This window comes from Alexandromys fortis, unplaced genomic scaffold (genome assembly GCF_014885135.2).
Source record: "Alexandromys fortis isolate MF-2015 unplaced genomic scaffold, M_Fortis_MF-2015_v1.1 scaffold_1, whole genome shotgun sequence".
NCBI classification, from domain to species: Eukaryota; Metazoa; Chordata; class Mammalia; order Rodentia; family Cricetidae; genus Alexandromys; species Alexandromys fortis.
Genome location: NW_026067927.1, coordinates 16,149,440 through 16,163,945, shown reverse-complemented (window position 1 = coordinate 16,163,945; position 14,506 = coordinate 16,149,440). Strand labels below are relative to the sequence as shown.

At 42.9% G+C, this 14,506-nt stretch overlaps 1 protein-coding gene across 1 annotated transcript in view; it reads left to right on the top strand.

Moving 5' to 3' along the window:
- Phlpp2 (PH domain and leucine rich repeat protein phosphatase 2) overlaps positions 1-12,841 on the top strand; it is a 71,165-nt gene extending 58,324 nt beyond the window's left edge. Inside the window, exons 14-19 of the mRNA XM_050143490.1 lie at positions 616-778; positions 1,441-1,571; positions 2,365-2,475; positions 3,221-3,415; positions 4,927-5,158; positions 8,122-12,841. Coding sequence (XP_049999447.1) covers positions 616-778; positions 1,441-1,571; positions 2,365-2,475; positions 3,221-3,415; positions 4,927-5,158; positions 8,122-9,273 — 1,984 coding nt within the window. The 3' untranslated portion in view covers positions 9,274-12,841. The remainder of the gene's footprint in view (positions 1-615; positions 779-1,440; positions 1,572-2,364; positions 2,476-3,220; positions 3,416-4,926; positions 5,159-8,121) is intronic.
- Positions 12,842-14,506: the final 1,665 nt, after the last annotated feature.

Here is a 14,506-nt window from a genome sequence, read left to right as displayed (position 1 = left end):
GTATCCTAAATTTTCTTCACATTTATTGTTTCCAAAGAAATTAGAGGAATTTGTTAATGTCAGACTTAAGATATTTTGCTTAGCATGTAAAAGGCTTTGCTCAGTATCAGAGGAGTGTAAATAGTTATCTTGTCCCAAGCAGAGTGCTGTGTGTACAAGAATTTGGTGGTGGTGGTGGGGAGTTGCTACCACTCAATACCTGTAGAAGTCTAAAACTGAAAGGAATCTTAATTCGCCTTCTTCAGTCAAGGCCCACTGGCATTTGCTTACCTAGGGTTTTGCATACTAGTTAGTGCTGCAGCAAAGACTGACACTTCTTTCTCAACAATAGGCCATACTTCTTCAGGGAGTTCAGTAAGTCAGACAAACCCTCATGCCCACATCTATAAGGAAAGCAAGGGTAGTGCCAGGCTTGAAACACTGAATGCTAGGAGGTCATGGTGACAAATAGCAGGCTTGGTCGTGATGGTGAACCACGTGGCTCCTTCTCTCAGGGTTTTCTAAAGTGAATCAAGTTGTCTTTACTCTGTGGCTGTTATACAATAGTCACCACTTGGCAGCTGCTCTTTCCTGATGCAGAGTGGTGTTTTGATGTTTTTTTTTTTTTTCTTTCAGCAAACTAAATAAATTGGAGCAATTGGAAGAACTGAACCTAAGTGGGAACAAGCTTAAAGCCATTCCCACAACTATAGCGAACTGCAAAAGACTACACACCCTTGTTGCACATGCCAACAACATTAGTATTTTCCCGGAGATTCTGCAGCTGCCTCAGATCCAGGTATGTGCATGAGTTAGCCTGACATCCTCACTGCAGAATGGCAAAGGTGGGAGTGAGGTGTCTTTCTTGTAAGAAAAGTTTAAGGAGTGTGAATGAGACTGCTTCCTCTCTCAAGACTTTCTCTTGAGCTAATTTCTCTTCTCCACCAGTAAGCTCCGTTGAGAGACTGAACTGTATAACTGTGTTGCCTTATGCTACAATTGGGTACTCTTCGTCAAATGGCCCAGCCAAAGCCCTAATTCTGTACTAGGTTCCTTCCCACATTCTCTTCCCTGTACACTGAAGGCTTCCATGGGGAGCATTCTATATTACTGCAAAGAAAACCAACCAGCTTTAACCACTGGTGTGCCCTAGAGGTCTTTGGCTGAAGAATATTGACAAAACTACTACTTAAAGAATATGACCAGACATCTTTTATAGCTTTTAATAGCTTTGCAAAGCTAATATGTGCTGTCCATGAATATGGTTAAATCTCCCCTTTTGTTTATACATAAGGAATGAGTGTTGTTCTCTTTTCATATACTCAGTTTAAAATCTGATATACTTAATTTGTTCTTGGAAAGAAATTAAGTTCCCATTTGAGGCTATAGGTGAGAAGATTGAGTGTTTAGAAGAGATCGTAACATAATGTGTTCGCCTTTGATTTCTGTATTCCTTCTCAGTTTGTAGACCTGAGTTGCAATGACTTGACAGAAATACTCATTCCAGAGGCTCTGCCTGCTACATTGCAAGACCTTGATCTGACAGGAAATACAAATCTGGTTTTGGAACACAAGACTTTGGACATGTTTAGGTAGGAAAAAAAATCTGGAATCAAATCCCTGTTTCAGCCATCGGTGGGTTATCTTTGGACTATGGAAATCTCAGTTAATTAAAGGAATAGATGGATTAGGCCAGAACACTCCTAGGTTGTTCTCTTTGATTCATTTCTACTGAGCTACACACTAAATTATTTTGCATACATGTCTGGTGGTTACAATGTAACATCTAAGCAATAATGCCTATATATTGTTTTAAGATCTCTGTATATTGCTTAAAATAAGTAAACACTTGGTAGAAGCCTAGAGATCTTTGTGATGCATAAGTTGAAACTATACTCAGCATCTGTTTTCCCTACCACTTTTTTTTAAAAATATTTATTTATTTATTATATATACAATGTTCTGTCTGTGTATATGTCTGCAGGCCAGAAGAGGGCACCAGACCTCATTACAGATGGTTGTGAGCCACCATGTGGTTGCTGGGAATTGAACTCAGGACCTTTGGAAGAGCAGGCAATGCTCTTAACCACTGAGCCATCTCTCCAGCCCCCTCCCTACCACTTTTTATTCTCCTACATCAAAGCCACAGATTCATCATCCTACTTTGATTCAAGTCTCTGGAAATGCATCTTAGTCTGTCAAAGACCTTGGACTTCCCACAGGGAAGGGGAGGGGGGAGGGAAATGAGAGGAGGGGAGGAGGTGGAAATTTTTAAGTAAAAATAAATAAATAAAAGTTTATTTTCTAAAAATACTATTGTTTTGATAGTTCTTATAAAATACAAAAGAGAATATGGTTTAATTTTCCCTTATTCACCTCCCACAGCCATATCACAACCCTGAAAATTGACCAGAAGCCTTTGCCAACCACAGATTCTACAGTTACATCAACCTTCTGGAGCCATGGACTGGCTGAGATGGCAGGGCAGAGAAATAAGTGAGTATATTGGCCCTGGAGACCGGCAAGAGAAAAGGCAGCCTGTGACACTTTAGGCCTGCTCTGTTTTCACAGCTAGACCGTGTCCTGTCTGTCTTCCAAACTTAAGTCTCAGAACTCCAACATGAGATAAGATCCTTCTAAAACCATGATAAAGAAAGAAAAAATGGAATGCAGTAAACAAAGCACTAAACATCTCTAAGGTTTTCTGATGGAATTTCCTTTCCTATGAGTGAAATTTATTGCAAGGCCCAGCCATATAAATGGACTGAATTCCGATTGCCCCTATCTGAGATAGCCCTTTGCTCCTGTACCTTCTGCCCATACTCCCAGGGTTCTATGGTGAGCATTCTTCCTTAGGACTAGGAACATAAACCAGCTTCATTGGCAGGTGTGCTCTGCTGCTCTTTGACTAAAGGGCATTGACAAAAATAGTTCTTTTTGTTTTTCAAGGCAGGGTTTCTCTGTGTAGCTTTGACTGTCCTAGAACTCAATCTGTAGACCAGGCTGGCCTCGAACTCAGGCACCTGCCTGTCTCTGCCTCCTGAGTGCTGGGATTAAAGGCGTGCGCCATCATCACCACCTAGCTATAAAATGAGTTCTTAATCACCATTACCAGCCTGTGATTATGACTGAATCCCCTTTCCTTATGATGCTGTCTGTCAGATGCTGCCTATCTTGTCTAGTAACCTCCTAGTAACATTCACTGAAGAAGTGATTATGTTTCTCATCTTCTTTTTTTCAGACTGTGTGTGTCTGCTTTGGCTATGGATAACTTTGCAGAGGGGGTAGGTGCTGTGTATGGCATGTTTGATGGGGACCGGAATGAGGAGCTCCCTCGTCTGCTGCAGTGTACAATGGCAGATGTGCTTTTGGAAGAAATACAGCACTCAACAAATGACACAGTTTTCATGGCCAATACCTTCTTGGTATCTCACAGGTAAGCAGGTGGGTTGACTAATCCCTAACTCCACTTTCCTTATAGAAAGTGAATCTCAGAAGTTGAAGGTCATTGCTTATAGATGTAAGATCAAAGATAGGTGTTGTATCTTCCTGTGCCACATTCTCTTGGTACCAGCAGAGTGTGATAAAGAATCTATGGAGTCGCCGGGTGGTGGTGGCACACGCCTTTAATCCCAGCACTCGGGAGGCAGAGGCAGGCGCATCTCTGGGAGTTCGAGGCCAGCCTGGTCTACAAGAGCTAGTTCCGGGACAGGCCCCCAAAACCACAGAGAAACCCTGTCTCGAAAAACCAAAAAAAAAAAAAAAAAAGAATCTATGGAGTCATCTGCCCACTTTTGTTATGGATCTGGGAAGGCCTGCACATGTATGGTAAAGGTTATGTGTCTGAATGTATGTGAACATTTAGGGGAAGTAGGCTGTGTGCTTTCCTAAGATTTTCCAGAGTTAGCTGATGACCTACAGGAGACCAACAGGCACTTGTTAGGTTTATGTGTTAGAAAATTTATTATTGGGATTTATTTAACTCTTCTCTCTCGTTAACACCTGAGCCACTTAAAAGCAAAAACCTCACTTCCAGACTCCTGATGGGAACTTGCACTTCAGGTAGAGAGCCTAAAGGATGCAGAGTGCTGAGGTTGTAAACTTGACTAGTTTACAGAGCAGAGCAGCCTGGAGCTGGGGCTGGTTGTATCTTGTGTTAAGAAGCAGGCCGTTGGTAAAGGAGTCAGTTTTTCTGTAGTATTGAGCTAGAGACTTGACAGAAAAAGTTTGTAAAAGGGAGCTCTAAGTTTGAACCTGCCAAGTACTGAGTACTGTACCACATAGTTTTCATCCTTATCTTTCAAAACAAACAAAATAGGTAGGGATTTTATCAGTTTTATTTCTTAGAGAAAGAATTTGTTGGGCCTCTACAGTCAACAAATAAGAAAAGGAAATTTGAAACTAGATTCTTCTGGTGATGTCTGCTGTGTATTATTAGTATTGCCTCCAGGTTGCAGTCACACAAATGCCGTGTATGTGGAGGAAATGCAAGGCGAGTCATGGCCTCTCTCTCCTTCTCAAAGTGTTTTTCCAGGACCAGCTTTCTTAGTGTTCTTACTAGACATTTGTTAGACATGGACAGCCTCTCGCCCCACAGCATAAGCTCTAGGGTGGGGCCAGGCCCAGCATTTTGCTCTAGCCGTGATCAGGCCCTCCACCTGCACCCGATGTGCTGAAGTCTAAAAGCTCCTGAATGGGGAGTCTTGGATCAGACACAGAAATAGTGCAGAAAGATGCCCCCGTTTGTGCCATATATAACCCCCTTTAAAGTCTTAGTCAGCTGAGAGTGCTATGTTCTTGACCATTACCACCGCCACCACCACTACCAGCACCCATAGCAAGTCTGCCCTGGGTGGATGAGGGTTAGGGGTTTGCCATGGCTAGAAACAACTACTTTTTTTCTCTGAAACTAGCTGCCATGTCTTTTTTTCTTCTCTTTCTACACAGGAAATTAGGAATGGCTGGCCAGAAGCTGGGTTCCTCTGCTCTCCTGTGCTACATTCGACCTGACACTGCTGACCCAACAAGTAGTTTTAGCTTGACTGTAGCCAACGTTGGCACATGCCAAGCGGTCCTGTGCCGAGGTGGGAAGCCAGTATCACTTTCTAAAATCTTCAGCCTGGAGCAGGACCCAGAGGAGGCACAGAGGGTGAAGGATCAGAAAGCCATCATAACAGAGGTACATCTTGCTCTCGGCCAGTCACGTCTCCTCCCCAGATGACTTATAAATTGTGTTCATCCCCTGATAAAGTTTCAGTTCATGTGGCTTCAGTAACAGCATTAAAAGAAACTCTGTAGGCTAGTGTGGTGCCTTGACTCTCAGCTCCTGGGGAGGGAGGGAGAGATAGGTGAATCTGTGAGTTCAAGGCCAAACTGGTCTACACAGGGAGTTCTGGACAGCAAGGATGACACAGTGAGACCCTGTCTCAGAATAAAATAAAACAAAATCCATTGAGCAGTAGTGACTAGTACAAAGCAAAAGTGAAAAGTTGTAGTTAGTGATTAAGTTAGTGGCTGGCAGGTAATGTGAAGGTTGTGGTCACCTTAGTGAGGCCCTAGGGCATCAGGCTTTGTTATTCTCAGCAGGAAGACCTGCTGAGATGCAGTCTCAGTACTGTACCTGTACTTACTGCACACAGTTCACCGTGCTCCTGTTGTTTCTGTATGAGGAAGTGTCAAGCAGCTATTTTGTAGTTTTTCTTCTCCTAGAAATTAGCATAACTTTTGCTTCTGAAATTAGCAGTTATATATGAACATTGTTTACTGCAAAGAGAATGCATGTCTTGTGCCCATTTTAAATGGGGTTGATATTTTGTTTATGGCTGAGTATTGAGATTTTTCTTTCTTTCTCCTTCCTTTTTTTCCTTTCCTTTCCTTTTTTTTTTTTTTTTTTTTTTGTTGTTGTTGTTTAGTTTTTCAAGACATGGTTTCTCTCTATACCCCTGGCTGTTTTAGAACTCACTCTGTAGACCTGGCTGGCCTTGAACTCATAGAGAGCCATTTGCTTCTTGAGTGCTGGGATTAAAGGCATGTATCAAGAGATTTCTTTGTGTGTTTTAGAAAGAAGTCTTTTTATTAGATATGTGCTCAGTAAATATTTTTCAGTCTGTGGCTTATCTTTCCTAATGGTACCTTTAGCAAATGGTTCTCAACTTGTGGGCTGAGATCCCTTTGGGTCAAACAGCCCTTTCTCAGGGGTCACCAGAGACCACCAGAAAACACAGATATCTACATTATGATTCATAACAGTAGCAAAATTACAGTTATGAAGTAGCAATGAGAATAATTTTATGATGGGGGGTTCCCACAACACAAAGGTGTTAAAGCTTTAATAAGGTTGAGAACCACTGCTTTAGAAGAAAAGGGTTTTTAGTTTTTTTCCATTTATTTATTATTATGTGTGTATGCATGATGGGAACTGGGAGGGGGCACAGTCACAGCCCGCATGTGGAGGGCAGAGAACTACTTTCTGGAGTCAGTTCTTTCCTTTCCCCTTTATGTGAGTCCCAGGGATCTAACTCATGGCTTCAGGCTTGCACAGCAGATGAGTGTCTTTACCTGCTGAGCCGTCTATCACACCTGAGTAGTTTTAATGACTGAAATTCTGCCTGGTTTTTGTTTCATAGTGTTAAATCAAGAACTGTATTGACAAACCCAAGGTTATTCATGCTTTTGTCTGTTTTATCTTCTAGAAACTTTGTTGCCTTGTCTGTTAAATTTGAATCTGTGGTTTATTTTGAATTAATTTTAAGAAAGCATAAGCTTTCGAGTCTTTTTTGTTTGCTTTGTAATTATTTTTTTCTGAATCTTTAAAAATATTTTTAATTTTTTGAGAATTTCATACATGGGTATTATATATTATTTTGAACCCTTTTTCTCTCCCTCTAACTCTTTCTGTATTCCCTCCACTCCCTCTCAAATTCATGCCTTCTTCTTCAGTTATTCTATACACACACAAACACACACATGCATACTGATAGGTCCATTTGATGTTGCTCATGTATGCATGTGTGTGTTTAGGGCTGACCACTTGGTCTTAAATAATCTTTCTGGGAGCCATACCTAAAGAAGACTCAGCGCCTCCTCTCAGCAGCCATTAGTTGCTTGTAGCGCTTCATCATCTAGTGGTAGGGCCTCATGAGATTTTCCCCGTCCACATTGGTGTGTCACTTGGTGTTGTCATTGTGCAGGTCTTGTTTAGGGAGCCATGTTTTTCAGAGTTCATGAATTTGTTGTTCTTGTCATATATAGAAGACATTATCTCCCAGCAGATGTTGTAGTGGGCTTCTGGCTCTTATAATCTTTCTGCCCCTATTATATTGTGTGTGTGTGTGTGTGTGTGTGTGTGTGTGATTGTGTGTAAACTCAGAGAGATCCTCCTGCCTCTGCCTCCCGAGTGCTGGATTAAAGGCATGTACCACCATTGCCTGGCACAGAATAATCTTCTTATAGACAATGTTTAGAATTTTTTTAGGCTCTAGAAATTGTAAAATGCTTTTTGTTTATTTTAATCACAGACATGTTATTTTCCAAGTACTGTGTATTTATAATTTTAACCCTCATGAAGGAAGTACTTTTATTTCTATTTTATATGAAGAAAATAAAGTTTAGCATTTGTGACAAATTCTTCTAAGTGTAAACCCATAGTCCTTGCTTCACTCAGAAAATGACTGCAGCCATGAAATCAACATGTTAGTGATGTTAGAGATTGTGTTTGTTTTTCATGAAAAGGTATCAATATGAAAAAAGTGTCCAGTATATGACCATTCCATCTGCAACCAGGGCAATTCCTTTTTCTCTTGGTTTAGACTCACCCAGGTACTTGTTGAATCCATTCATTCTGGTCACAGTCTCAACAAAGAGGTTGAGATTCAGACTCTTCTTTTTAGGCTCAACTGGTACTTGTTTAATGCTTCAGCATCTGTTTGAGGAGGGTTAGAGAGGTGTCACCTTATTGGAGTAAGTGTGGCCTTGCTGGAGATAATGTGTCATTGGGGGTGGGCTTTGAGGTTTCAAAAGCCCATGCCAGGCTCCATTTTCTCCCTAAACATTGTGACTTAGAAAAAGACCAAGTTGCATATCACTAATGCTTTCTTCCTAGCATTTGTGTTTTCTTAGAATTTGTGTTTTTCTCACTTCTAGGACAACAAGGTGAATGGGGTAACCTGCTGTACCCGGCTGCTGGGATGTACATACCTCTACCCATGGATCCTCCCCAAACCCCACATATCTTCCACTCCACTTACCATTCAAGATGAATTGCTGATTTTGGGGAACAAAGCACTATGGGAACACTTGTCATATTTAGAAGCTGTCAATGCAGTGCGACATGTTCAAGACCCATTAGCTGCTGCTAAGAAGCTGTGCACATTAGCACAGAGCTATGGTTGTCAGGACAACGTAGGGGCAATGGTGGTTTACTTGAACATTGGTGAGGAAGGCTGCACCTGTGAAATGAATGGACTCACTCTTCCAGGTCCTGTGGGATTTGCTTCAACTGCCACCATTAAGGATGCCCCCAAGCCAACCACTCCCTCCTCTAGTAGTGGGATTGCCTCAGAGTTCAGCAGCGAGATGTCCACCTCAGAGGTGAGCAGTGAAGTGGGCTCTACTGCTTCTGATGAGCATAACACTGTGGGCCTGGAGGCTAGCTTGCTTCCAAGGCCAGAGAGGCGCTGCAGTCTGCACCCAGTACCCACTTCAGGAGTTTTCCAGCGCCAGCCTTCTTGTGCTACCTTTTCCAGCAATCAGTCCGACAATGGACTGGACAGTGATGATGAGCAGCCCGTTGAAGGGGTCATAAGCAACGGCAGCAGGGTGGAGGTGGAGGTGGACATTCACTGCTGCCGAGGACGAGACCTTGAGAGCTCCCCTGCTCTCCCCAAGAACTCCACCCCGTGTCCAGAGGAACATGCTAGAGGCTTGGTTTTGGGGATCCGAAGACAGAACAGTGTGAATAGTGGTATACTTTTGCCAATGAACAAAGACAAGATGGAGTTACAGAAGTCTCCCTCCACTTCCTGCCTGTATGGAAAGAAACTCTCCAATGGCTCCATTGTGCCCCTAGAAGACAGCCTGAACCTCATTGAGGTGGCTACAGAAGCACCCAAAAGGAAAACTGGCTATTTTGCTGCCCCTACTCAGCTGGAACCAGAGGATCAGTTTGTTGTACCTCGTGACCTAGAAGAAGAAGTGAAGGAGCAGATGAAGCAGCACCAGGAGAACAGGCCTGAGCCCGAGCCCAGTGAAGAGGACCGGACTGAGCCTCTGGAGGAGTTTGATACAGCACTGTGATTCTGCCTCAAGGGCACAGCATGAGGGAGGGCTATGTGGTATATTGGGGAAGGGACCTTCAGGAGATGCTTTGCTTCAGTGTTTCAAACCATAGATGTGTGGAGTAGAATTTGGAGCCAAAAAGTTGAGCACTATCAGGGTCTGGTTCTGGATGAGCTGGTACCGACATCAGTGTTAAGCTTCACATTGAACCATCATTGGATTCCCGGCGTTGCTGGGAGACAGCAGATGTTATTCTGTGTCAGTCCTGCTACCTGCCATTAGCCTTTCCTCTCCTAGGATCATTTGAGAATTTGCCTGCCTGGGCAGGAAAAGGACTGTTTCTGTGGAGAAAGTAACTGAAGGGTGATTCCCTTTACTAATTGCTGCTGATGGGTCTCTGTAACAGAGAAGTCACCTTATGTCTCAGACTAACTAGGGGGTGTGATGTGACTAGTCACATGGCTTTTCATTCTCTAGGAGAATATAGCCTATCAAAATGATGTCTATTGGAGATACAGAACCAATCAAGCAGGTAATTTATGTATGTAATGTTATGTAACGAGAGCACTTTTCATTGACTGTGAATCTTTTTTTTGAATCTGCACTCGAGCCAATCTTCTTAGCGGCAGCCCAGCTCCCTTGTCCATAGGTGAGGTAATTGAGGGCGGAGCCTCCTTTGAGGGTACTTGGAAGGGTCGTGGAAATTGATCTATTGAATGTCAGACTATGAAAACTGAGAAACTTGGGGTGGGAGGATTTTATTCTGTAGAGGAAGATGGGGGAGGAGTGAGAACTAAGACTCCTTCCCCCAAATCAAAGAGACTCAGCCCTGAATAAGCTGATCCCTACTTGGAACTAGGATCCCAAGGCAGCTACTGTGGATTGGCTTCCTTTCCTAAATGTGAGAGTTGGCGGACAGCTCTTGACAGGTAGACTGACGACCAAGTAGGAACATAGGGGTAGACAAAGCTCACAGGTTGGACCTGTTCCTCTCTCAAGAGCGGGATGTTTTCCTAGAATGGTGGTAGTGACTTGCACACTCACCGTGGAGTGTTTGACACTGTGTGGCCCTTCTGAATACTGCTGATTCTACTGACATGGTTCAGAGTACTCAACACCAGGGTAAGAAAGAATGTTCAACTCAGAAATTGCTAAGCATACAGAAAACCTGTCATTTTTTCATATTCCACATAACCATAGCAAATTACAGCTTCTTGTATATTTCTGTTGCTTTTTCTGTTAGGTTTACATAGGAAACTAATTCCTTTTTATTGATACAAATTTTGGGATTGCTTGATTTTACTCAATGGAAAATGTGCTGTGAAGTTTTAGAGTATTACATAGCTAAAAAATAGATTGGAACAATCTTTAATTTGCTTTATCAGAAACAAATTGTTAAATATAAGATTGAAAGCATGTATTTTTCTTTTATGTTTGGAGAGGAAGTTTTTGTTTAAAGCAATACTAAAGAACAGATGATCTTTCACAGATACTCTGTCTCCAGAGGCCCTGTGCCCTGCGCTCATGTGCACACCAGAGGGTTACCAGGGGGAGATGCTGTATCACTCTAGTGGTACCTAATGTTTAGCCCCAAGTCATCAGGAACACTTAACTTCCTCTGTCAAACTACTGTCAGTTACTGGAAAATGTTAGAACTCAGGTCTTTGGGGGTGGGGGGGACACAGTAGCTTGTGCAGAGTCTAGGTGTGTTAGTGAGATGAGAAACTGTTGCCACCTTATTTTTATATGGGAGAATGAGAATGAAGGAGAAACACATGGTACGGATGACATAAGGTAGCCTCCTCTGCAGATCTTTTGAGCTATAGAACAGCAGTGATGTTGAGAAATCAGTTATTTGAAAAAAAAAAAATAGCACTTCAGTAGCATAGTCTTAGAAAAAGGGTCTTTATATGTGAGTTGTCTCCTTGTCTTCTGTGTGCTTATCACCCCATTCACTAACGTCACCTCAGAACCCAGGCCTGAAATGACCTTGACAGACATGAACGTCCTTGCTTTTGGGTTAGCAGAACTCTGCAGCTCCACTGTCCTTTGTGGTGGAGTTTTCAGGATTCCTTAGGTTGTGTTGAGAAATCTCAGTATAGGCCAAACCAAAACCAATGGTTCTGTTTTTGTAATTGCCTTTCTTTCATGTCCTGTCATTACTCTGTATTAAAAACAGGGTTCAAAGGCCATAGCCCAATCCCTAAAACATAATACACACCTCCTGTGGCTGTGAGGTGATTGGCTGATGTTGTTACCTGGATAGGCTGTCAGGTGAGTAAGACTTTTTCTTACCTAGAATGTGTGTTCTCCAGGTGGCCAGAGTACCAGTTACCTCTTACAGGGAGCCCACCCTCTGTATGATTCCTGAGTCTCTGCCTGCATCTCCCATTTAATTCATTTAAGAGACGTTGTGGGCCCAGGTGTGGTGGGACAGTGGTATGCAATTGCAAATCCTCACTAGGGAGGTGAAAGCAAGAGGATCAGGAATTCAGGGTTATCCTTGGCTACAGAGAGAGTTCAAATCCAGTCTGGTATGCATGAGTCTCTTCCTCAAAATAAAACAGGGTTTCTGAAGGAAGAGCACTGGGCTGTAGGTGCAGTTCAGGAGGCTCCCTGCAAGGGAGAATGTCTGTGCCCTCCAGTCAAGGTATTGTTTTTAACCCAGTGAACAGACAGCTGAAAATCCCAATGCTGACCTGAAATAAAGTTCTGGTGCCGCTCTGGAGTCCAGTCATTGCGCAGACTACTCCTGACACAAGCAAGGCTTGATTACACTACTGTGGAGCGTACACGTGCAATAATCAGTGAACTGGTTCCGTGCTGTGCAGAAGAGCCACCTAAGCAGCTGGTAATCTCTGGGTGCTATTACAGTCTGTGTGTGACGAGTGCTGTTTTCCAGGCAGTCAGATCGGGCCGATCCTCTGAATACCCAACAGTGCTCCTCTTTCTGTGTAGCCCTTCAGCAAAAGCAGGTATTTGGAAACCGCAGGCTCACCGTCTCTACCTAGTCAATAATTATTAATGAAGAGCCCTCCATAAGGGAGCACTTGGCTGTTACTGATAAATGTACCAATTACTAAAGAATCCGTCTCCAAGCCATCTGGTGATGTCTGCAGCATCACTGTAGAACTGTCTGTGTCACTTTTTACTTCTGGGTGGAGCCTTTCAGGCTCCCCAAGGCAGGTTAATCTTTCTCTCCAGGTAGTGACTTTGCCCTGTGCTTGGGCAAGCACTCTCTAGACTGAGAGAAGCAGCTACGTACATCTGCTCTGTACTATCATTTGGTGATCGGCCAGTCAGCATTAGCTCCTTGTATCTAAATCTCATGCACCTCTCCCAAATGCTATAGGGTTTTCTCTCACTGTTGCCAGTGGATGTCATCCAAACAGTGGGCTCATATCTTTGGTTTTTGTGCAATCATTGTCGTATTGTAGTCCTAAGACTCATTATAGTGTATTTTTGATATTTTTGAAATGTGTTAAATTTTTTAATTCAATAATATGAGCCAGAGCATGTTGCAGCAAATCTATTGTTTGTAAAAAAATAATAACAATAAATAAAATAAAATAGAGTATCTTTTCCATGCCTTTGCTTTATAAATATTTTATGAAGAACTATAATTATATGCAGAATTAGGTTATTTACTAAAAGTATGTTTAGGACTTTTCAAGTTTTTTAGGGGGAAAAGAAGAACAAAATGCAAAATCTATTTTATGACACTAAGCTGTGAGTTAAGACAATGGATAAAATGTTTTCTTTATTATTGAGTACTTCATACAGGGATACAAGGAAATATGATCATGTCTGCCCCATTTTCTCCCTCCAGCACACCCCCTCTCATCCATTTTGTTTTATAACTTCCTGCTAAGTCCAGTTAGTACTGCCCATAAGAGCATGGAGTTGGGGCCACCCAGTGGAGTAGGTTTCATAAACCTACCCTTTATGAAATTCTCCCCCTTATGAAAATATGTTTTTCTACTAGTCAGCCTGTGTCACTATAACAGGCAGTTAAGGAAGAGAAAGATGTTTGTTTAGTCCACAGTTTTGAGGTTACTTGGCAGTTAGTTCTAACAGGCTTGTTTTCAGAGATGCATGAAATAGTGGCAAAGGAAGGGGATACCACTTAGCCAGACAGACCTAATCGACCCTAGTAATCAGTGAGGGGTGTGTTAAACCAGACTGACCTTATTTCCTAGCTCAGTTTTGAAGGCTTAGGGCTACACCATCAGGTCAATTCTGGACTGCTCACATGGTAAATAGTGACCAGGAGCTGCCCAGGAATCCCAGGACAACCATCTGCCGCAAGCACATTCCCAGGAACCTAGGAACCTCCCAATAGGATCCACCTCCCTCAAATAGCAGCTGTCCTGTAGACCTACTTCAGTCACAGCGGACCCCTGGAGAACACACAGACCACACCCAATCCATTACACCCTTTTGCTGGAATAGCAACACAGACTCATTCACTGGAGGTTCTTCTTGGTTAAGTTTAAAGAAATGCCACTTAGACATAGTGGCACATGTCTGTGACTCCAGCACTTGGGAGGTGGAGGCAGGGGGCTCAGGAGTTCAAAGCCAGCCATGGCTACATAATGAGTTTGGGGCTAGTCTGAGCTATATGAGACACTCCCCAAAATCACTACAGACAGCATAGTTCTGAAATGAGAGTTATTTGCTGAGGAAACTGGCTTAGGATTTGCTACAGCTCCTTAAGTCATAGCTGATGGTAACACAGGAGCCAGGAGCCAACTGGCCCTGATGAGCCTCTCTTCCATAATGTGGGCACTAGGACTTTAGACTTGGTGAGTGTTGACTTACAAGATGATTGTCATCCAGTTTAAGCCTCTAAATTGACTCTACCTCTGCCCTCACTAGGTGTCGTCTAGTCTGTGGATTTTGATCAAGCAAGATCAGCTACCCCTCGGTCCAAGTAAAGGCCAAGTTAGTCATCTTGCAGGCTTCCTCATCTGGCATGGGCATTTTTAAAAGCCTGGTTTATCCGCAGCACACGGAGCTCTTGCAGTGTGCTGGCCAAGATTGAACCGCCACTTCTTGATTCCCTTGGTCACACGAGACACGTGACATAGGCTGGGATGGCAAAAGTGATACTTCCAAGTTTGTTCTCCACTTTGTGTGGTATATTCCCTGGTGTCCACACGAACTTGTCTGTTACATCTAATATCCTCTAGTGTGAGAGGGTCCAAGTTTTATAAATTTTTTTATATTAAAATTTTTATATAAAATGTAA